This window comes from Natrix helvetica, assembly GCF_964273705.1.
Source record: "Natrix helvetica genome assembly, chromosome: 14".
Lineage (NCBI taxonomy): Eukaryota > Metazoa > Chordata > Lepidosauria > Squamata > Natricidae > Natrix > Natrix helvetica.
In genome coordinates, this window is record NC_138564.1 from 8,708,214 (window position 1) to 8,731,886 (window position 23,673).

The 23,673-nt window shown below is 47.1% G+C and overlaps 1 protein-coding gene across 2 annotated transcripts in view; it reads left to right on the forward strand.

Moving 5' to 3' along the window:
- Positions 1-4,644: 4,644 nt before the first annotated feature.
- CLTCL1 (clathrin heavy chain like 1) overlaps positions 4,645-23,673 on the forward strand; it is a 44,434-nt gene continuing 25,405 nt past the window's right edge. For both annotated transcript variants that reach the window (XM_081966417.1, XM_081966416.1), the window contains exons 1-11: positions 4,645-4,876; positions 9,695-9,902; positions 15,589-15,857; positions 16,730-16,891; positions 17,015-17,128; positions 17,766-17,939; positions 19,232-19,429; positions 19,815-20,015; positions 21,828-21,980; positions 22,994-23,116; positions 23,306-23,443. In XM_081966417.1, the coding sequence (XP_081822543.1) occupies positions 4,835-4,876; positions 9,695-9,902; positions 15,589-15,857; positions 16,730-16,891; positions 17,015-17,128; positions 17,766-17,939; positions 19,232-19,429; positions 19,815-20,015; positions 21,828-21,980; positions 22,994-23,116; positions 23,306-23,443 (1,782 nt within the window). In that variant the 5' untranslated portion in view covers positions 4,645-4,834. The remainder of the gene's footprint in view (positions 4,877-9,694; positions 9,903-15,588; positions 15,858-16,729; positions 16,892-17,014; positions 17,129-17,765; positions 17,940-19,231; positions 19,430-19,814; positions 20,016-21,827; positions 21,981-22,993; positions 23,117-23,305; positions 23,444-23,673) is intronic.

Sequence of the window (23,673 nt, forward strand, 5' to 3'; positions counted from 1 at the left end):
CCCTGTTGCTATTTATTAAATACCAGCTGGAATCTTAAGCGTTTCTATGTCGATACCTCTTCAAATGGACTTTGGCTTTAGTTCCTAATTCCTTGGCAGTTTGGCAGAAGCCAATTATGGCCATGTCTAAGCACATCAAATAATTACCATAGTTCTTTTAATCCACTTCTATTTGTAGCCAAGAAAAAATTTCAACAGCTAAATACACTGCCACCATCGTGAGAAGTACTTTTGCCTTCCGCCAAAGCATCGTTGGGCACAGAGAAGGCAATTTTTTTTCCAATTATTTCTTTCTCAGGATCTTGGAGGCTGATGGTTTTAACATTGACATATCACATTCAACTAGGGAGAAGAATGCACATCCTATTCTCCTTGTTCCCTTCCCATGGAGCTAATTTAAATCTTAAACCGTTTCAATAAACAAGAAGACTGCATAAAAGTTTGAAGCGCGCATGAAAAAGAGCTGTGAACCATCCATCTGGGTGAAATAGCTAAGATATTTCTCGTGTTTTTCTACGAAAGCAGCTTGTCATTGAAAAACTTTGGGAAGGCAGCCTGTTTGCTCGGTTTTAAACACTTTGCCCGCTGTTAGTGGGGATGCAATATTTTTTTTAAAATACCAAGGATTGTGATAATTCAAGGATTTGGGAATTTCTTAGGGTGTTGCTTTTGCTTTGATTGTTCATAGGCAAAATAATCCCCACACTGTAAGTGTCCTGACCCAGGCTTCCTTAGAAAGCAAGAAGCAAAGTCTTGGTCCCTGCAAAACCTCTTTGATTTACTCGATTGGGAATTCCCTTCATTCACAGTCAGCCAGGCTTAGTAAACAGTCTTTCCGAGGAATATTTATCCACACGCACCTTATCTCGCTTGGAGATATGCCAGATAACTAGTTTCCCAACGCAGGGCAAGGCAACACTTGGCACAGAGTCTCTTAAAGTCACAAACGGAACTTTCCACTCGAAATGACCAATGAACGAATTGTCTCCTGCAAACTCCACTCCCCGTTCGCTCCTCTTTTGTTTCCTATGGGAGGGGCCAATCACCTCCAAGGTGTGGCTTTACTCCCAAGTCGACCCTGCTTTCTTAGTTGTTCTTGTCTTCTAGCAGCTCTGCTCATGCGCACACTGGGAACAGGCTCCAGCTGTTCCTCTGCCTCACTGCTGTCCAGCTCCCTCTCTGCCTCCGACGCAGAGTCCTCGTCTGACACCGCAACTGTCATAAATGCGTTCCAAGTTGCCAAGCGTCCCAGTTTCGATTCTGTGACCGCAGGGAGGCTGCAACAGTCCTCAGTGTGAAAAACGGCCATGTCACTTTTTCCCCCCCAGTGCCGTTCCAATAGTCACTACGTGGATGGTTGTAAGTCGAGGACTACCGGTAGAATCCCAACTTTGTGTATCATGAATGGTGTGGGTGATAGCAGGATAGCAGCAGCTTAAAGATAAAGGTTCCCCTCACACATGTGTGCTACTCGTTCCCGACTCTAGGGGGCGGTGCTCATCTCTGTTTCAAAGCCAAAGAGCCGATGCTGTCCAAAGACGTCTCCGTGCTCATGTGGCCAGCATGACTCAACGCCAAAGGCGCACGGAACGCTGTTTCCATCCCACCAAAGGAGGTCCCTATTTTTCTACTTGCATATTTCGAACTGCTAGGTTGGCAGGAGCTGGGACAAGTGAGCTGGGAGCTCAATCCGTTACGTGGCGCTTTGGGATTCGAACTGCCGAACTTTCTGATCGACAAGCTCAGCGTCTTGGCCCCTGAGCCACCGCGTCAGCTTAAATGAAATTAAAAACTAAATAAATACCCCAGGCTGACCGGATGAAATCACTGCTCTTTCCTTTGCAGCTGTTACTTGGAAAGAGCTGGTGGGTTGGCGCGCTCTCCTTTCTTGCCAAGCGAACTAGGCCACAAAAATACAGTTTGTGTGCGCTCACAGCCACAAAAGCCCTGGCATGCGATGATGCACTTGCAAACCTTTCCCAAGAGTGGGGCCATGGAGACGGAGTTGGCAGTCGTCCGTGCTGGGGGGAGTTCCAAACGGGGAGCTCCAACCGCAAACGGTCCCTTCGCATCAATGGCCCATTGAAAGAGAGGGAAGTGGTTGGGAGTGGGGGCTGGGGGGGGAAGGCTCAAATAAGCGACTGTGTCCTCTGGGTAACCTGGCAGAAGGCATGGCGAGGGCTTCTCTGCGGAAAACAAGTCGGATGGTGGCCAGCATCTGAGCAAGGGGCTTCGTTCCTAGGTTAGATAGATGGATATCGATACTGAGTAGACAATTATTAGATAGATGATGGATACACGATTAGATAGATGAAGAGATAGATAGATAGATAGATAGATAGATAGATAGATAGATAGATAGATAGATAATATAGATAGATGATTGATAGATAGATAGATAGATGATAGATAGATAGATAGATAGATAGATAGATAGATAGGTAGATAGGTGGATGGATGGATGGATAGATGATAGATAGATAGATAGATAGATAGATAGATAGATAGAACTAGATGATAGATGATAGATACATAGATGGATGATAGATTATAGAGATAAGTAGATAGATTGATTATATAGAGAGAGTGATTGATTATAGATAGATTATAGAGAGAGGTAGATAGAGATCATATTAGATGATTGATACATGATTAGATAGGTAGATAGATGATATAGATAAATAATGATTAGATAGATGATAGATAGATAGATAGATAGATAGATAGATAGAAGAAAACAGATAAGGAAAGAAATGGAGAGATATATAGACATGATAGAGATGGGTGGAGTGGGTAAGAAGAGATATCAATAGACTGATTAGGTCAGAAAAAGGAAGGGATAGATATTAGATAGATGATAGATAGATAGATAGATAGATAGATAGATAGATAGATAGATACCGATGGATGGATGGATGGATGGATGGATGGATGGAGATATAGATATAAGAAAATGGATAGACAACAAAAGGGATGGAGAGCTTAGACATGTATAAAAGAGATGGATAGATAAGAGTAGATAGAGATGGAGAGATGGAGTTGGTAAGAAAAGAAATGGATAGATAACAGATTAAGTAGGTCAGAAAGCAGAGGAGAAAGATAAATAGAGATAAATAAGAAAAGGGATGGAGAGAGAGATTTGGTACACATGGATGGTTAAGAAAGATGGATAGAGGAGATAGAGATGGATAGATGGAGTGGGTAAGAGAAGAGATGGCTAGATAGATACTGATAGATGGATAAAGTAGATAAGAGAGAAGGAAGATTACTTATTTATATCCCGCCTTCATTATTTGTACACACTCCAGACGGCGAACATATCTAATACTCCTTCCTCGTATTTTCTCCACGACAATCCTGTGAGGTGGGCTGGTTTCAGAGGGAAGAGCTGGCCCTATGTCACCCAGCCACTTTCATGCATAAGGACTCGTGCATAGAACTCACAAACCTGAAGTCAAATCTAAGCAGAGTCGTGGTTTCACTTAGCCACAAGTTCCCAGTCCCTGTTGTGGTTGCCGATTGTGGACTCCCTGCATAAACTAAACACAGCCAACAAAACACAAACCAGCCGCCCACGTAGCCATAAGGTAGGTGACTGCGATTCCGAGGTCAATCGTGTGTGATAGTTGTTGGCACACAGCCACAGCAGCTGCGCTCCACTGTGGGTAAATAACACCCGTTTTCCAAATATTGATTTTAGATGGATGCTTTCACAAAAGATGCAGAGGATGCGATGCTGCCTGTTTCAGCCCCCCACATGTCTCCCACGGCAGACCTAACAGCCGTTTGCTGAAGGACCCTCGTTTTGGGTGCTTTCACACATGGCACTCTGCATGTTTCAAAGCTTGAGAGGCCTTGAAAAAAGAGAAGAAAAAAGCATCTTTGGGACATAAAAACTCTAGAACCATGCCCAGCTACCTGTGCTTTTGCAATTGAGATCATCATCCCTGGAGGTTTTCAAGAAGAGACTGGACAGTCTCTCTCTCTCTCTCTCTTTTTTTTTTGTCCAGAATGGTGTAGGGTTTCCGGCTTGAGCAGGGGGTTGGACTAGAAGACCTCCAAGGTCCCTTCCAACTCTGTCATTCTGTTAGTTCTGTTAGTTGAGATTAGGTGACTGTGGGCACCGATCTGCCCAGGTGGAATGCTTGGTGTTTGGAGGAGGAGGAGGAAGGAAGGAAAAGGAAGAGGAGGAAGAGGAAGAAAAAGGAGGAGGAGGGAAGGAAAAGAATGAGGAGGAGGAGGAGAGGAAAAGGAAAGAAGAAGAAAAAGGAAAGGAGGGGAGGAGAAAAAAGGAAGAAGGAAAGAAAAGAAAGACAATAGCAGAGCAAAACCTCCTGACTCATAGGATGTCAGCAATTGGCCGGGGGGGGGGGATGTAAGAGGCCCCTCACCCATTTCCCCAAGGACCCCTTTCCCTTCCTCTCCCCCTCCCAGCAGTGACCTTTCCCCCTCCCCTTCAGAGAGAGAGAGATTCGGGGGGGGGGGCAAGGGAAAAAAGACGCCTCTCCCAAAGCTGGCTGGCTCATGGACTACTTCTTCCATCGGAGGACCCCTTCTCTTCTCGCGGGAAGGGGTGGGTGGATCGGAGGGCAGGCGCGGAGGGATCTTCGAATCCTTGAAAAAGGAGGAGGGGGGAGAAAGAGAGGGGGGGGGAGAAGAGAGAGCTCCGCGCCTGCGCAGTGCCGTCCCCGCCGGAGAGTAGCTCCCTACCCCTCGCTGCCGGGCGCGCGTGTGGGGCAGCGAAGCGGCGGTCGTTCCCCCCCAACCCGGTCTCTCGCCCCCCCCACTTCTCAGCCTCTGGGGCCGCAGAGGGCGGCCCCCTTCGCCCACCACCATGGCTCAAATTCTCCCCATAAGATTCCAGGAGCATTTTCAGGTGAGGATGGAAATGGGGCTGGGGGCGGCATGGGGAGGGGGTTGTGAGAAGGAGAAGAACCATAGAGATGGGGAGGGGGGCTTCCTCTTCTTTTCCCCTTCAAGCCCCCCTCCTTTGGAGAAAAAAAGGGAGGGATGAGGCCTAGTAAAGGTGGGTGGGGGGCTGGAGAGACCCCTCCTCTTTAAGATCTTCGGGGGGGCTGATTCCCCCTTTTCTTGCAAAGGGGGGTCTGTATCTTTGGGGGAAGGGGCTTCCTCTCCTGTCCCCCCCAAACCCTCCTTTGAGGGGCAAAGGGGGGGGAATCAGGCCTAGTAAGAGTGGGTGGGGGGGCTGGAGAGACCCCTCCTCTTTGGGGTCTTCAAGGGGAGTTGATTCCTTCTCTTCTTGCAAAGGGGGGGTCTGTATCTTTGGGGGAGGGGGCTTCCTCTTTCTTTTCTTCCCCCCCAAACCCCTCTGGGGGAAAAAAGGGGAATGAGGCCTAGTAAGGGTGGGTAGGGGGCTGGAGAGAGAGAGACCATGCCTCTTTGGGGTCTTCGGAGGGGGGGGCTGATTCCCCCCCTCTTCTTAGGAGGGGGTTCTGTCTCTTTGGGGGGCTTCCTCTTTCCTCCCCCCCCAAGCCCCTCTCCTTTGGGGGGAAAGGGAGAAAGTTGGGGGGGGGAATGACGCCTAGTAAGGGGGAGACTGGAGAGACCCCCAACTCTTTGGGGTCTTCAGGGAGGCTCGTCTTCCAAAGGGTCTGTCTCTTTGGGGGGAGGGGGCTTCCTCTTTCCTTTCCCCTCCCCAAGCCACCCTCCTTTGGGGGGAATGGGGGAAAGTTGGGGGGGCTGGAGCAACCCCCTCTTTGGGGTCTTCAGGGAGGGCTGATCCCCACTTCTTCCAAAGGGGAGGTCTGTTTGGAGATGGTGATGCAAAGGGGGGGAAAGTACCCCTTAGTTTTGAAGGGAAAGGCGAGGGCTACCTCCTTTTTTGGGGGGGTCTCCCTCCTCTTTTTGCCTTGCTTAAAGAAAGGGGGAGCAGGGAGGGATGGGGCAGGGAGATGTGAGTCCTTTTACATCCATGCACCCCTGCCCTTCTTTACAAAAGGGGGGGGAGAGAAGAGAAGGACTTGGGGACCTTGTTAAACATTTTATGGCTTCTCTTAGGGAGGAGGGAGGGGTAGATGAGTGGGGGGGAGAGCCGTAGTGGGGGAGAACGTCTGCTGACCTTAGATGGGGTTTTTTGGGGGGTGGGGGAGTGGGTTTCCTTTAGTTTGGATTGCAGCGATTTGTGCAGAGTCACTGGATGACTGGATCCCTCCCTCCTCCTCCTCCCCCCCTCTTTTTTTGGGTGGGGGAGGGAGGAGAGCAGCTCTGGCCTGCATTACTATACCACCAAGAATGATTGGGGATAGGGGGAAGAAAAGCTAGCGAGAGAGAGAAAGATTGAGAGAGAGAGAGAGAGAAAGAGAAAGAGAGAGAGAGAAAGAGAGAGAGAAAGAGAGAAATAGAAACAGAGAGAGAGAGGGAGGGAGGAGGTGAGGTTCAACCTGTATGCCCATCAGTGCCCTTCTGTTTTCTGGATCTGCAAAATGGGAGGGGGGCAGTGCAGGAGCTCCCCATCCCTATCCCCCCCAGACATGCAAGACCGGGCACTGCCCAGCTCAGTCGTCTCCGTCCCCCGTCCCCCTTCCTTGGTGCTCCTCTTGGTGCAGGGCATAATCAGAGGAAGGGGCAGATTTTAAAGACCCCTCCTCTCTCTTTCCTCCGTGATGGGTTGGGGGTCTCCCCACGAGCTCAAAGCAGCCTGGGTTGGCAACGGAAAGGAAAGGGGGAAAAACATTAAAAAATAAAAGAGTTTGTGGCAGGAGTTAAAAAGAATTTGCTGAAATGAATGAGGGAACCGGAAGGGCCTTTCCCAATGACTTTCAGCCTGCCCCTCCCTTGGCTACTGAGTCCATCCATTTCCAACTACACAAACACACACAGATACAACACCCAGCCTTCAGGTTTAGGCCATTTTTCTCCTTGATCCTGGCGGAGTTTTAATTCACCTGTTTTAGGCGTTCCATCATGAGATGTTAGCATCGGCCGATGTGGGGGAACCCAGGCGCAAGGGGCCTGGGGAATGCTCTGGTTGAGAAGCTGCGTGTTTTAAATGTGAAATTGGAAGGTGTGATGCACAACCCCCAATCTCTGTTTTTTCGTCCTGAGTCTAAAGCTCATTGATTTGCAAAGAATTGTCCCACCGGGTTCAGAAACGTAGACTTCGTGTTGCAGCCTTAATTCAGTTTGTTTATTTTTTATTGTTTTCTCTTGCAAATTTCTATAGTGTCTAATTTATACAGGGGGAGATTCCGGTGGCATACAAAATTTATAAAGTTTTGAATTTCAGGCAGCTTGAAAGCGTAAACCAGAATTCTAGAAATGTTGCCCTGATCTAGGTTTCTTTTCAGTCTAAAATTCTAGTAAGATTGTGGAGAATATCCGACTTTTGGGATGAAAACACGAACCCAAAGTAATTATTTTGTGAAAGAATCGTGGCAAGTTTTAATTACAGTTACTCCGTATTTTCTTTTGGGGATGTTTGGCTTCTGTGTCATTTCTTCCAATCTCTGTTCCTAAACATTTCCTGCTATGCCGGTTCCAGTTTCTTTTTCCTTAAATATTTTTTTTTTATTTGCCTTCTCCCTTGTTTACACAATAATGGACCCCAAATTTATCTGGTGGTTATTTATTTGGTATAGGCGGGGTTGTCCTGCTTGAGCAGGAGGTTGGACTAAAAGACCTCCAAGGTCCCTTCCAACTCCATTCTGATTGATTGATCTCAATAGAGATTCTCCTTACTCTTCATTTGTTAAGGACACACAGAAGGTTGTCCCTTACAGGAAGTCCTCGACTTACGACCACAATTGAGCCCAAAATTTCTGTTGTTATGTGAGACGTTTATTAAGGGAGTTCCCCCCCCCCCAATTTTACCACCTTTCTTGCCACAGTGGTTAAGTGAAACATTGCGGTTGACAAGTTAGTCATCTGGTTGTTAAGTAAATCTGGCTTCCTCATTGCCTAAGCAGGGGGTTGGACTGGAAGACCTCCAAGGTCCCTTCCAACTTTGTTATTCTAGTCTGCTCTATTCTATTCTATTCTAGTCTTATTCCTTTTGCTTCTACTTCTTTCATTCTTCTCCTTCCCCATCCCCTATTTAATTTTATTCTATTTGTATTCTATTCCATTCTATTCTAATTCCATTCCATTCTCTATTCTATTCTATTCCATTCCCTATTCTATTCTATTTTCTATTCTATTCCATTTTCTTTTCTATTCTATTGATTTTCCTGGTCAGAAGAGCGCAAAAAGGGATTGTATGAACTTGGACACAGTAACGGTCGTAGGTACGAACCAATTGCCAAGCGTCTGAATTTGGACCGCGTGACCCTGGGGATGCTACAAAGGTCGTAACTGTGAAAAACGGTCCTAAGTCACTTTTTGCAGTGCTGTTGTAACTTTCAATGGTCACTAAATGAACTGTTGTAAACCGGGGACTATCTGTACTCTTCATCAGTTTAGCTAGAGCTGAATGGGCATTTGTATATAAGATCATTGCCGTGCTGCTATTGCCATATTGTGTTTTTTGGGGGTGCCTCTCTGTAATCACTGTTTTATAGGTGGCTCAGTGGCTAAGATGCTGAGCTTGTCGATCAGAAAGATCGGCGGTTCGAATCCTTAGCACCACGTAATGGAGTGAGTTCCCGTGACTTGTCCCAGCTTCTGCCAACCTAGCATTTGGAAAGCACGTAAAAAATGCAAGTAGAAAAAGAGGGGCCACCTTTGGTGGGAAGGGAACAGCGTTCCGTGCGCCTTCAGCGTTGAGTCATGCCGGCCACATGACCACGGAGACGTTTTCGGACAGCGCTGGCTCTTTGGCTTTGAAACGGAGATGAGCACCGCCCCCTAGAGTTGGAAATGATTAGCACATATGTGCGAGGGGAACCTTTACCTTATGCTTTTGGTAAATCATTGGGGGTTTACAGAGCACTTAATCATCTATGCCTTTAAAAAAAAAAGCTAAGGGAAGAACCTGATTAACAAGACATTTGAACGTGAGGCTCCTAGACTAGAGTGGGACATTGAAAGACCTTCATACAAGAAGTCACTGCCAAGTCACTGCCAAGAAAGAGCCAATTTGGTCTAGTGGTTAAGGTGCCAGGCTAAAAAGGAGACCATGAATTCAAGTTCCAGCTTAGCCAGTTGGATGACTTTGAGCCAGTCACCAGGAGATGGTGAATTCTAGTCCCCACCTTAGGCGTGAAAGCCAGCTAGGTGTCTTTGGACCAATCACCAGGAGACTGGATTCTAGTTCCACCTTAGGCATGAAAGCCAGTTGGGTGACTTTGGGTCAATGACCAGGAGACTCTGAATTCTAGTCCCACCTTAGGGATAAAAGCCAGCCAGGTGTCTTTAGACCAATCACCAGGAGACTGAATTCTAATCCTGAAAGCCGGTTGTGTGACTTTGGGCCAATCACCAGGAAGAGAGTGAGTTCTAGTCCCGCTCTAGGCATGAAAGCTCACGGGGTAACTTGGGCCCAGTCGATCTGCCTGAACCCAGCTCAACTCACAAGGCAGTTGTGGGGAAAATAGGAGGAGGAAGTTATTACCCAGTTTGGAATTCCTATCTGGCAGAGATCGAGTTTGACATTCCCTGCGCATTAGCTCAGAGGGTGGTTTTCTTCTTCTCCACCCTTCCCCCCCCCTCCAAAAAAAAAAAACAGGTCAAGAAATGAATGGACAGAGGAGGGGAAGCCTTTTAACGGAATGGCTCTTGGTGTGCGTTTGTTTTTTAGCTCCAAAATCTCGGAATAAATCCAGCCAACATCGGGTTCAGCACCTTGACGATGGAATCGGACAAATTCATCTGCATCCGGGAAAAAGTTGGGGAGCAAGCGCAGGTGGTTATTGTCGACTTGAGCGACCCAACCACGCCCATCCGACGTCCCATCTCGGCAGAAAGCGCCATCATGAATCCCGCTTCCAAGGTCATCGCTCTGAAAGGTACGCTGGCTGACTTGTTTTCACCCGAGAGGGAACGAGAGACACACGAAAGGGAGACTTGGCCCGTTCGTGGGTTTTTTTGAATCACAATTTTTATAGGAAAAAATATTTTACTCCCTGCGTTATTTATTCACCTTCGTTTTTGGGATTTTGTACAGGTACTCCTCGACTTACGACCACAGTTCTGTTGCTAAGCAAGATGTTATGTGTGCGTTGACGCGTTCTCCATCTAGGTGGAGATAGCATCCGAAATGGGCTGACCTCGTCTGCTCGCTGATTGGACTGAGTCTGCCAAAGCTGTTGTTTAGACACGCACTTGTTGCTAGCTTCCTCCCGCTTTTTGACTCAGTCGACCCAGCAGGACAGACGTGTGTTTTTCCTTCTCTGGACTTTCTTTAGCACATATATATATATGATAAAGGAGGAGAGCCTGTGGCTTAGTGGCTAATACATCTGCCTAATATGTAATACAGCCCAGGTTCAAATCCCAGTAAGGTTATGGCTAGCTGATGAGAGCTAAATAGCTTGAAATAGATCTATACTAGTCTCCCTTTATTTATTTATCAGCACAAATACAACATTATATATATATATATATATATATATATATATATATATATATATATATATATATATATATATGTTGTATTTGAGCTGATAAATTTTGCTTGTCAGAAGGTCGCAAAAGGAGATCATGTGACCCTGCCATCATAAATGCGAGTCAGTTGCCAAGCACCTCATTTTTGATCACTCGACCATGGGGATGCTGCAACGGTCGTAAGTGTGATCATGTCATTGTTTTCAGGGCTGTTGTATCTTCGAATGGTCACTAAACGAATGGGTTGTAAGTGGAGGACTACCTGTATAAACTCCCCCCCCCAAAAAAAAAGGAAAAGAAAAAAATATAAGAACACAAAGACACTAAACAAGACATTTTTAAAAAGCGCAGAGGGAAAAGAAACACATACACACAGAGATCTTTTTAAAAAATGAAACTTAAGCCTGTGAATTGTTGACAGTAAATTTGCAAGGCTGAAAACGGCAGCGATTTAATTTGAATTGCGAGGAAAGGATTGCGGCCGTCTGCGCAAAATAGCTTTCCAAAGGGAATGATAAGAAATTAATGTTAAGATTGGGAAATAGATATTCCAGGCCACCGAGAATTTCAGATGCTGCCATTTCCAAGTTTCCAGAAAGTTTTGCCCTGTCAAGAATCACTTCTGTGGCTTAATCTTCCTCGACAGCATTCATAACCTAGTTGGACAAATCTTAAGATTTGGTTAATGAAAATGTACCGTATTTTTCAGACTATAAGATGCACCGCAGTATAAAATGCAGCAAGATTTTGAAGAAGTAAACAAGAAAAAAAAAGGGTTTTGCCCTCCCCGGCCCCCAGGAGCACTCTGCAGGCCTCCCAAATCTTTTGCACGACCTGTTTTTGCGAAAAACAACCCTGTTTGGGGTGAAAACGGCATGCGCGGGGCAGGTTTTCTGGAGGCAAAAAATGGCTGTGTTCAGTGTATAAGACGCACCAACATTCTCACCCTCTTGTGGTGGTGGAGAGTGCGTCTTATACTCTGGAAAGTACGGTACTTGGTTTATTAAAGAAGCTTAGATAGCTATAGCAAATAAAGGTGATATTTCAGTGGAAGCTCAGTTTTGGCTCTCACAGTAACCTGTCATCTAGAGGCTACCTGATCAGGTATATTTAAATGCCCCTCCGCAGATAGGCACACAAACTCTTTAGATTTAAAATAATTCCACTGTCAACTGACTGTGTACTTTTCTTCCTGCATTCTTGTCTTAATACAGACGGTGAGTTCATTTTATCCTAGCAAACTTGTATGTTTTAACAGTATGGAATGGTCTCATCTCATAAAAAGTACTGAAATCTGGAAAATAAGTATGTATATATATATATATATATAAGCAATTGGGCATCTCAATGGAGAATTCCCTGAATTCAGTGGAATTAATTGGGATCTAGACGAAATGGCATGAGGTTTGGGGGGGGGGGGGGGAAATTGTCGTCTTCCTTTGTGATATACACCGCTTCACAACTTGCTGGTTATAACTGTACCAAGGGAATGGGCTCCTGAGCAAATCCATCCCATCGCCGTACAGTTAATGAATAGCAAGGAACTGAGCCACACATACTTTTATGAGAGACCTTTGCTAGCATGGTGTCTTGTGTACTAGTCATCGACTTGGTTCTAAATGTGGTTTTTGGTCCCAGAAAGCCATGACAAAACTCGCAGGGGTCCACGATTGTATAGATAATCAGTTATATTGGAAATTTATGAGCCTGAGCCTGCTGTTTGCAGGCTTGCTAAAAATTGCTTGGTGTAAGTAAGAATACACGGCATGGGGAAATAGCCCTACTCAAAGCCGTAATCAAAAGATTCAGCATTCATCAAGATCGAACTGCTGGCAGTTGGCAGAATTAGCCGGCAATTCTTCATTCTAAACTACTGCGCCACCACAGCTCTTAATAGCAATAGCTCTTAGATTTATATACCGCTTCACAGTGCTGTGCAGCCCTGTCTAAGCGGTTTTCAGAGTCAGCCTCTTGTCCCTACAATCTGGGTCTCCTCCTTTTACCCACCTCGGAAGGATGGAAGGCTGAGTCAACCTTGAGCCACCCGGGATCGAACTCCTGGAGCGAGCAGTGAGTAACCGGCAATGCTGCGTTCTAACACCACCGCGGCTCTTATCGCGCTTGAATTCCCGTTATCTTGGCCCCCTGCGAATCGGTGCATTGACCAAGAAAGCTAACACTGATTGACAGCCTGAAATGCAGCTCGAACTAACGTCTTAGTTTGTAGGTACACTGCAGTAACTAAGCGGAGAAAGGTTAAGCGCTGTCTGTTCGCCCCCACTACGACCACTTAAAGCAGGAGCAACTTTAAGACAACTTTCAAGACTTGTGGACTTCAACTCCCAGAATTCCCCAGCCAGCACGGTTTAGGGCTGACTGAGGAATTCTGGGAGTTGAAGTCCACAAGTCTGAAAATGACCCAGTTTTGAAACCCCCTGATTTATAATACTATCATATCCTCTCTGGGTTTTTTTTTTTTTGTCTCTTTCCTTAAATATACGAAGCCCTGGGAAATAGGTATGATAGCTTTTCGGTAGTCGCACAATGTAGTTTGTCCCGAACCATTAAAGTCTGAGAGACCCATGGATCAAGGTCTGTTCTAAAATACCCTGCTTCCCCCAAAATATTCTCTCCGGAGAATAAGCCCATTTGGGCTTTTGAGAGCATGCGTTAAAAGAAGCCCTCCCTGAAAATATTGCAACACAGCGGCAGCCGTGAGGTGACCACGCTCGCCGCCTCCTGTACCCCAAAAATAATAAGACCTCCCCGAAAATAAGGCCAGGTGCTTATTTCGGGAGTCAAAAGAAAATAAGACTCTGTTTTATTTTCGGGGAAACGATAACGAACTGCAGATGTTCCTCGGTTGATAAGAGACTGGGGTGAGCTCACCTTTCATGTTTTGCTCGAAGCTTTGTTTTTTCCCCCCGTACAAGCAACGAGGTAATAAATGTCAGACTTTCAGAAAGGTAACGGCTTCCCTGAACAGCGGTAAGAGCCCGGTTGAGTGCATACCGATTGCATCACCGGGATACTGCATGTGGCATTTCCCATTCTCCTCCTCGTATTTATCTCCCCTACCTTGTGCCGTAACCCCAGCAGCACTTCCTGGTCTCGTACCGTCTCGTAAAAGCGCCTCTGTGTTAATGCAAAAACGGGGAAACGTAGCACTTCTCGCGAGCCATTTCCATACACACAGCATGGGAATGCAGAAGCCACCGTTTTTGCGCTCTCTGTTGCGCAGGTGTGAAGTGTTCAGAGCTTTTCTTGTCCCCACCCCTACCCCCACCTTTCTTGGATGTGACCCACCAAGTTCAGGCTTGTATATGTGTCGGTGTGTTGTTGTTGTTTTTTAAATTTTATTTTTAGTTCACCTGAATGGAGAACAGATGCCTGCCTGCCGAAGATAAGCGGTATCATTCAATTGTGTTACTCGCAGCTTTAGGTTAATCCTGGTTAGAGGCTAGAATCTATTGTGGTCTAAGCTCCCTTGATGTGACGGCCACTGAAACAACACAATCTGCTGGAAGGGACCTTGCTGAAAGGCTGGGTAAAATTGACCCTTAAATTCTGTTGGAACACTCCCCCCCCCCCCCCCTTAGTGTTCATTCCCCAGAAGGCTTTGTGAAAAGGGCAGAGTTGGTCAGTTAGAGGCCTATTGTCTTTCCCTAGAGCTCTTTTTTTTTTAAAAAGTTTGGAACTAAGTCCCTTCACCAGATTACAGAATAATAACAGAGTTGGAAGGGATCTTGGAGGTCTTCTAGTCCAACCCCCCTGCTCAGGCGGGAAGCCCTATACCATTTCCCTCTTTGAGCCCTGAAATATATGTACTTGTTGTTAGCTGCAAAGTTGTGTCCGACCCATCGCAGCCCCATGGACCACGTTCCTCCAGGCCTTCCTGTCCTCTACCATCCTCTGGAGTCCATTGAAGCTCATGCCGACTGCTTTGGTGACTCCATCCAGCCACCTCCTTCTCTGCCGTCCCCTTCTTCTTCTTTTGCCCTCCATCGTTCCCAGCATGAGGCTCTTCTCCAGGGAGTCCTTCCTTCTCATCAGGTGGCCAAAGTGGGTTTCCTCTTCAGGATCTGGCCTTCTAAAGAGCAGTCAGGGTGGATCTCCTCTAGGACTGACTGGTTGGATCGCCTTGGAGTCCTTCTTCTTTTGTCCTCCATTGTTCCCAGCATGAGGCTCTTCTCCAGGGAGTCCTTCTTCCTTCTCCTTAGGTGGCCAAAGGATTTGAGTTTCCTCTTCAGGATCTGGCCTTCTAAAGAGCAGTCAGGGTTGATCTCCTCTAGGACTGACCGGTTGGATGGCCTTGCAGTCCAAGGGACTCACAGGAGTCTTCTCCAGCACCAGAGTTCAAAGGCCTCCGTTCTTTGGCGCTCAGCCTTTCTTAGGGTCCAACTTTCACATCCATAGAGGCAGACATCTCCATATGCAAATCTTAAGCCCACCGACGGAGTTGATATTGGGGTTGAAGTATTTTCCCATTAGGAAGAGTTGGTCATCCCAATTCATGCTTTGAATCGTGTGAGCTCTGCACATTTGAGTAGCTTGAAATGGTAAGATGAACTGATCCATTTAACCCTGTGCGGCGAGAGCGTTCAACCTTGTTTCAAGCTGCTGTCTGAAGTGAGTTGACTTCCTTTTTCTCAATATTTCATTTTTCCTGCATCTGTGGCCAAGACTGTTGAGCAATCTTAACCCATGGGACAAAGAGGGCCGAGGTGTGGGAGAATTAAATCATTGTCATCATCATCATCATCATCTTTTAACAACCCTCATAATCCCTTGCATCGGGGTGGAATCTGGGCAGTTGAATGGAGTCGGGTTTTTACTGGCCGGATTCCCTTCGTGTCGCCAGGGCGGAGTTTTGTTCGGCAGATACATTCTCATTGTGCCCAGAGAGAGAAATATCTGGCCTCTACCTAGGATCGAACTCACAGCCTCCTGATTGTGAGGCGGGAGCTCTACCTCTAGGCCACCGCACCCCTCCTATGCCGGAGAGTTAAATCTGGGTGGGATATTTGGGAGATCTATGATTCTTCTTCTTCTTCTTTTTGTTGTTGTCTTTTCTGTCTTGCCAACCAGCGGGGAAAACCCTCCAGATCTTTAACATTGAGATGAAAAGTAAAATGAAAGCACACACGATGGCTGAAGAAGTCATTTTCTGGAAGTGGATCTCGGTGAACACCGTGGCTTTAGTGACCGAGACGGCCGTCTATCATTGGAGCATGGAAGGAGATTCTTCGCCCCAAAAAATGTTCGACCGACACGCCAGCCTTGCCGGATGCCAAATCATCAACTACCGGACGGATGAGAATCAGAAATGGTTACTCTTAATTGGCATCTCTGCCCAGGTAGGGAAAACCTCTGGAATTCTGTTTTATTTCTTAGGTGTTTATTCCACCTTTATTATTTTATAATTAATTCGGTGGAGGGGGGTGAACATACACGATACTCCTCCCTCCTTTTCCCCCCAAAAAAACAACCTTCCCGCAGACCACGAATACTATCTGCCTAATGACCGGCTGGGTGGGCGTGGCTAGGTGGTCATGTGACTGAGTGGGCGTGGCCAACTCGATATCACTCACGTTGAAGGGCGCCTCACCAACCTCTACTCACCCCTCCCCTCCCAGCCACTCCTCGCCTGCCCTGCTCCTTAGGGTCCCAATAGAAGCAATTGTTGGAGCTAAGCAGCCCCCAGGAGAAAGAGTTGGCAAAACAGCTCAGTTCAAATTGGATCTGGCCGAGAAGGAGGCTCAGCAGAAGCTCCTCACTGAGGACTACCAGCATAGGCTTTCCAAGCAGAGGGAAGACCTGAGGGATTGCAAGGCCAGGTACTGGCACCTGGAGGCTCAGCGGGCTGAGTTGGTCAGCCAGTTCCAGGCCAGGATGCTGTCCCACTGGAACGAAGCCCTCCGGCTCTTCGCCACCAGCGGCTCTTCCCTCCAGCCTTCACCCAAAGCCCCCCACCAGGAGGCTGAAGCAGACCCCAAGACTGAACCTCTGCCTCCCTCCAACCCACACGAAAAGACCCCGAAGGGGGAGACTCTCCAGCAACATAAGCATTCATTGCATGCAACCGTCCCAGGGGCCGTAGTTTGAGGACCCCTGATTTAGTGCTATGTAAAAAATGCAAATAGGTTTTCTGCGGACGCCCCCAAATTTTCTCGCGCACCGCTGCTTTAGGGGAACCCTTGTCCCATGAACGCGTCTGGCTTCGTTCTAGCAAAACCGAGTGGTGGGCGCCATGCAGCTGTACTCCGTGGACCGCAAAGTCTCCCAGCCCATCGAGGGCCACGCGGCCGCCTTTGCCGAGTTCAGAGTCGAAGGAAACGCCAAACCGTCCACCCTCTTCTGCTTCGCCGTCCGCGGCCCCGCAGGAGGCAAGGTAACGAAAGAGAAAGACAGGCCTTGCATCAATTTAGCAAACGCCCCCTTCCTTCCCCCCCCCCCCTGCAAGTTTTCCCTCGGCTTTCCTGCTTCGGATTGTCCTTCCACGTTTCCTTTTCAGCTTCACATCATCGAAGTGGGTCAGCCTGCGACGGGAAACCAGCCCTTCGTCAAAAAAGCGGTGGATGTCTTTTTCCCCCCGGAAGCCCAGACGGATTTCCCAGTTGCAATGCAGGTAAAATGAATTGGGGGGGAAGCAGGTTTGTGTCCTCTCCAGCCAGTGGTGGGTTGCAGGCGGTACGCCCCGAAGAGCTTAAAAACAGGTGAGTTTGGGCGTACCGGTGCCTGCCGGGGGGTACCGTTCTGGTACGGTGCTCCGGAGGGCCCACACGCCCGCCCGAGCTCCTTATCTGTATTTGAGCTCTTGGGCGCTTCCGCGAACACGCAACGGAGCCTACGGCACCTGTGCGACTCTCCATCAAGCAGCTGCGCGCCTGTGCATGTTCTTCTGCCTTACTGATGTCTGACTCTGAAGGCAGCTGATAACTGTCAGACGGCCCTGGCCCCCTCTCTGCCTCTGACATAGAGCCCTCATCAGAGCCTTCCCCAGACTCCAGGACTGCCCCAGGTTCTTCCCCAACCTCCTCACTGTCCGAATCTGCTACCAGATTTGCTGGTGGGCCACAACAAGTTGCCCAGTTTGGAGATCCCTGTTCTAGTGGATAATTTGAAATCTAACGTGTCATCAGAGACCTGTTGAACTTACTTCGATTTTGTGTATTTTGCGGGCCACAACAGGACTGGACTAGAAGACCTCCAAGGTCCCTTTCCTGCTCTTGTTCTGATTAATATCGATGAATCCGTTTTCACAGATTGGAACAAAGCACGGCGTGATCTACCTGATCACCAAATACGGCTACATACACATGTACGATCTGGAATCCGGGGTCTGCATCTACATGAACCGAATCAGCGCCGAAACAATATTTGTAACATCGCCTCACGAACCTACCTCCGGAATTATTGGAGTGAATAAAAAAGGGCAGGTGAGACGGTTGCTGGAAGTTTAGAAATGCATGGAGGTCCATGGAGTGGGATCTAGAAGCAGGGCCTTTTCCGTGGTGGCTCCCTCTCTGCAGAGCATCATCCCTGCAGAGGTATAGGTTGGCCCCCACTTTTGCAAGAGACTCTTTTGCAAGTCCCTGAAGACCTGGTTTTGCCAACGGGCCTAGGGACTCCAGAGGTGTATGGAGCCCATGAAATGACTCCTTTGATTGTTGTCAGTAGGGAGTGGTAGCGTGTCATTGCCTTTTTATTGTTCTTGTGTTGGGCTCGTATCCTTGTAAGCTGCCTAGAGTCACAGAGTAATTTTTCATAAAAGATGGATGGATGGATGGAAGGAAGGACATTATGTACTGCTTCACGGTGCTTTACAGCCCTCTCTAAGCAGTTTACAGAGTCAGCCTCTTGCCCCCAACCATCGGGGTCCTCATTTGACCCACCTCGGAAGGATGGAAGGCTGAGTCAACCTTGAGCCTGGTGAGAATCGAACTGCCAAAGTGAAGGCAGCCGGCAGTCAGCAGAAGTAGCCTGCAGTACTGCACTCTAACCCTAACTGCGCCACCGTGGCTCTTATGATGCAAACAGATTTGGTTCTTTTCCTGCAGTTTGCTAGTTCAACATTTTAACAATCTGTAAATCGCCCGGATTCTCTTGGGAGTCAGGCGACTGATGCATTTAATCAATTATTGTCATGATGAATCGCTACACCATGTCATTTTTTTTAGAAATGATGTTTAACGAATTGTGCTCGAAGTTTAAACCCCCCAATAAAATTCAATATTGTAAGTCGTCCAGGGGTTATCCCACGTTTAGATAAGCAGCCAGTCATTTGGATCACTAAACACGCAAAATTACCTGCTGTATGTGTGCGTTGTTAGGGCCGCAAATTCTTCTAGCTCCGAAAGTCGGTTAACAGAGAGAGAGAGAGAGATAGCATAGACAGATGGGAGATACCATAGAGGGGATAGATAGATGACAGATAGATAGATAGATGATAGATAGATAGATAGATAGATAGATAGATAGATAGATAGATAGATAGATAGATGATAGATAGATAGATAGATAGATAGATAGATAGATGATAGATAGAGAGATAGAGAGATAGAGAGATAGATGATAGATAGATAGATAGATAGATAGATAGATAGATAGATAGATAGATAGATAGATAGATATTATCTATCTACAGTATCATCTATCAGGAATATATCTCTTGGCTGTAGCTGTTGCGTTTCATCACATTCTCTCTCTCTTTCTCTCTCTCTCTCAATAGGTCCTCTCGGTTTGCGTGGAAGAAGACAATATTGTAAACTACGCCACCAACGTCCTTCAGAATCCAGATCTGGGCCTGCGGATGGCCATCCGGAGCAATTTAGCCGGGGCGGAAGAGCTTTTTGCCAGAAAATTCAATACCCTTTTTGCCCAGGGAAGCTACGCGGAGGCAGCTAAAGTGGCTGCGTCTGCACCTAAGGTAAACCATTTCCCCATCCCCCAGGAGCACTCTACAAGCCTCCTAAAGGCTATTCATGCCCTTTTTTTGAAAACAAAAACGTGGCTTCATGAAAAATGGGCCGTTTTGGAAGGTCTGCAGAGTGCAAAACCTTTTTTTTTTTTTATTTGCCTCTTCAAAATCTTGGTGCATCTTATACTCTGGTGCTTCTTATACTCCGAAAAATACGGTATATACTGTGGTCGTATGGCCGTAACGGCTTCCCAAAGAGTTGGAAGGGAGCTTGTAGGTCATTTAGTCCAACCCCTCCCCCCCCCCAGCCAAGCAGGAGACCCTGCACCTGTTCTGACCGATGGCAGTCCGGTCTCTTCATGAAAGCATTTAACCATCCGGTTCTGACATCCAGGGCATCCTGCGTACCAGCGATACCATCCGGAAGTTCCAGAGTGTCCCGGCTCAACCCGGGCAAGCTTCGCCCTTACTACAGTACTTCGGTATCCTCCTGGACCAAGGGCAGCTCAACAGATTTGAATCTCTGGAACTCTGCCGCCCCGTCCTTCAGCAGGGCCGCAAGCAGCTGCTTGAGAAATGGCTGAAAGAAGACAAGGTGAGTCTCTCATCCATCGCCTCTCATTCATCAGGGCGGTCCTGCTATACCGTAAAGCCACAAGCGAGGATGCGTCGTTGAGGCCTAACCATGACCTGTGGCGAGGCCCCCTGTGGTGAGACATAGAATAACTTTATTGTCACTTGGGATGTACACGAATCGGCATACATTGAAATGAAATTTCGTTGGCATACAGCTTTCAAAGGGTCTCCACTTCTAATGTGCACTACATAAACATGACAACATAGATAGATGATATAGATGATAGATGATAGATAGATAGATAGATAGATAGATGATAGATTAGATTGATAGATTGATTAGAGATAGATGATAGATAGATAGATAGATAGATAGATAGATAGATAGATGGATAGATGATAGATAGATAGATGATAGATAGATAGATAGATGATAGATAGATAGATAGATAGATAGATAGATAGATAGATAGATGATAGATAGATAGATGTTAGATAGATAGATAGATAGATAGATAGATAGATAGATGATAGATAGATGAAGGCGATAGATATGGATGGACAGACAGACAGACGGACGGACACAGAGAGGGGGGAGATAGGTAGGTAGATAGATAGATAGATAGATAGATGGATGGATGGATGGATGGATAGATAGATCGAGAGAGAGAGAGTGATGAGATGTATGGATGGATGGAGATAAGAGATAGATGAGATGGATGGGTGGGTAGACAACAGACAGACAGATACTGTACATACATACATACATACACACAAAATTATGCATATACCCACATATATTACATGGAGAAACAACACGGTTTAGTTTGAATGTACCCATGTACATGGTGAGGGAAACAAACCTTGCCAATTTGTCTGCGCCTTGGAGAGATTCATGCTTCTCTCTCTTCAGGTCTCGCTCTCCATCTGCGACCGGAAGTCTGGTTCCCCTCCCACCATAGAGTCTCCTCCTAGCGCAGCGTTCTTTTTCCTCTGCTGGTCCTAACCGAAAGCTCTATCAATTGTGGAGCCGACCGGCAACAGGGAGCCGCAGCAGAGAGATGAAAGAGCCACATGGGCCTCCAGAGCCGTGGGTTGCTGACCCCTGATGTAGTGTATATTGGAGGCACTGACCCTTTTGAGACCTGTACGCAATGACATTTCATATTAATGTGTGCCAATTAGGATACGTTTAAAGCGACAGTAAAGTTAGCCGTAAGTTCATACACGTAAAATTCAACTTGAAAGCAGAGTGACTTCACCCAAGGCTTTGGATACGTCAGACTCTGAGTCCTGAGAAGGACACATGGAATTACACATGGAAGTAGTTCCTATATTGTTCCGAACTTAGAGACAGAATCTTGCCAGACTAAAGCAATTATCTGTCATAACTATAGATAAATTTCATGAATTGCTAGGGAGGGTCCGACCTTTGCCCTCTTGCTGCCCACCAGACATTCTAAGCTCTCTTTGCCTTCTAGGGGGGGGGGGAAACCCCTCCATCCTCCTAACTACATCCCACCACTCTGTGTGTGTGCGTTTGTGTGTCCTGCTTTAGATGAAGTTGGCACAGTCGTCCAGCTTACAGTAGCAAGCATCCTTTCCTTGGGCAGCAGAGTCGACCCCTGAAATTCAAACCGCCCTCTCGTGCCAAACAGTAACAGTTGTTTGTGATTTGGACGTGGCTGGGGCGTGAAAGTATTTTCGGAGGCTGGCACGGTGTCAGTAAACTCCTGATCCAGTTGCCCCCGTCTGTCAAGCAGCCGGGAGTTGTTGTTTTTTTAAACACTTGGGTTGGCGTTGATTTCCGAAACCGGACTTTTTGTTTCAGCTGGAGTGCTCCGAAGAGCTGGGAGACTTGGTGAAGGCGGTTGACCCAACCCTCGCCTTGAGCGTTTATCTCCGTGCAAACGTCCCCAATAAAGTCATCCAGTGTTTTGCAGAAACGAGTCAGTTCCAGAAAATTGTTCTTTATGCCAAAAAGGTAATCTTATCTCTCCCTCCTCTCCAATCTGAAAAATGCCTGCTTGGGCAATGCTCACCTTTTAACTTAACACATTCTTTTTTTAAAAAAAAAAAAAACTTCTCTGCTGAGATAACGCAAAATCTTGGAACATTCCAAGTAGGTTAGAAGTATGACTTGGGATTGTCTCAACTTGCTGAATTTCTGCAGGGGTGTCAAACTCGATGTCAGGGTTCCAAGCGACACCCCCCCCCCCAAACGAAAGAAGACTCCGAGGCTTGAGTTTCCTCAAAGTTCCCTCCCATTTTCCCACAATAGAAAAAGGCATAGCAGAATAATAGAAAGTGTAGCAGGCCAAAGATCGCAAAGAAAACTGCAGGCCTGACATGCAGGCCGGATCTTGCCTCCGGGCCTTGAGTTTGACACCCCTGGCTTACGAGCTAGAACAGGCCTTCTGGATACTTACTTTGACGTATAGCGAGTCCTCGACTTACGATCACGACGGAGCAAAATATTCTGTCGCTAAGCAAGGCGAGTGTCAGGCCTGCAGCGGTTCCTTTAAGAATCTCTGGCCTGCCACACTCTCTCTTCTAGCTTCATCTTTAGTAGGCATATTCATTAAGGGGGGGGGAGAAATAGCAATGGGTAGAACGTGTGGTTTTCAAAATAAAAAAATTGCTTTCTAGAAGATCAAAGGTTATTCTTGGTCTCCGCACCTCTGCACCTGACCGGAACCAGCAGGGGTGGAGATGACAGCTTGGAAGAAGAAGATTGGACCATGTGATGGATTAGTGGGTGTGGGGACAAGATCATGAACTTTCAACTGGGTGGGAATCCTAGGTAACTTCCAGAATTGGGATGCCACAGATGTACCAACATGTCTGACTTATTCAATTGGAACTTTAAGGAAAGCTTTGCCTTGGACTCTTGATTTAATTCTGCATGATACTTGGGTCAATTAAGACCCAACTAGGTAACCATCCTCAAGGCTACTGATTCATCACTGCTTAGTAACTTGATCTCTTCTTTTAAAGGTGGGCTATACCCCCGACTGGATTTTCTTATTGAGAAGTGTAATGAGAGTCAACCCAGATCAAGGCCTCCAGTTTGCTCAAATGCTGATTCAGGATGAAGAGCCTTTGGCCAACATCAACCAGGTAAAGGTCCCTCTAAAGGCTCCGGTGGTTCTAGAACAGGGGAATCCTGGGAGTTGAAGTCCACCCGTCTTAAAAGGTGTGTTCTGACGTAGGCTGCCCGAAAGCACGAAGCCAACTCCTCGTCCCAATAAAACCCCTTTATTTAGGTGAAAGGGAATTCAGTGCCCTTGCTATGTCCTTCTGCTGCAGATTGTCGACGTGTTCATGGAGAACAGCTTAATCCAGCAGTGTACTTCCTTCTTGCTGGATGCCTTGAAGAACAATCGTCCCGCTGAAGGCCACCTTCAGACCCGCCTGCTCGAGATGAATCTCATTCACGCTCCCCAGGTAACTGCTTCCCCCCCTCCCGCCACAGTTTCCCCTCAAGAAGAAGAGTCGTCCCTCTTTCTAGATGCAGCGTCAACTTTGCACGGCCGCACAAACTCGCCGCATGGGGCAATTCCAGGCGGGATAACTTAACACAAAAAATGTCCCCCACGATTTCTTCAACATTATTTCCATTGTCAAAAATTGGAGAAACAGTGGTGGATAATGCTGGTTGCATTGATGTCGGAGTT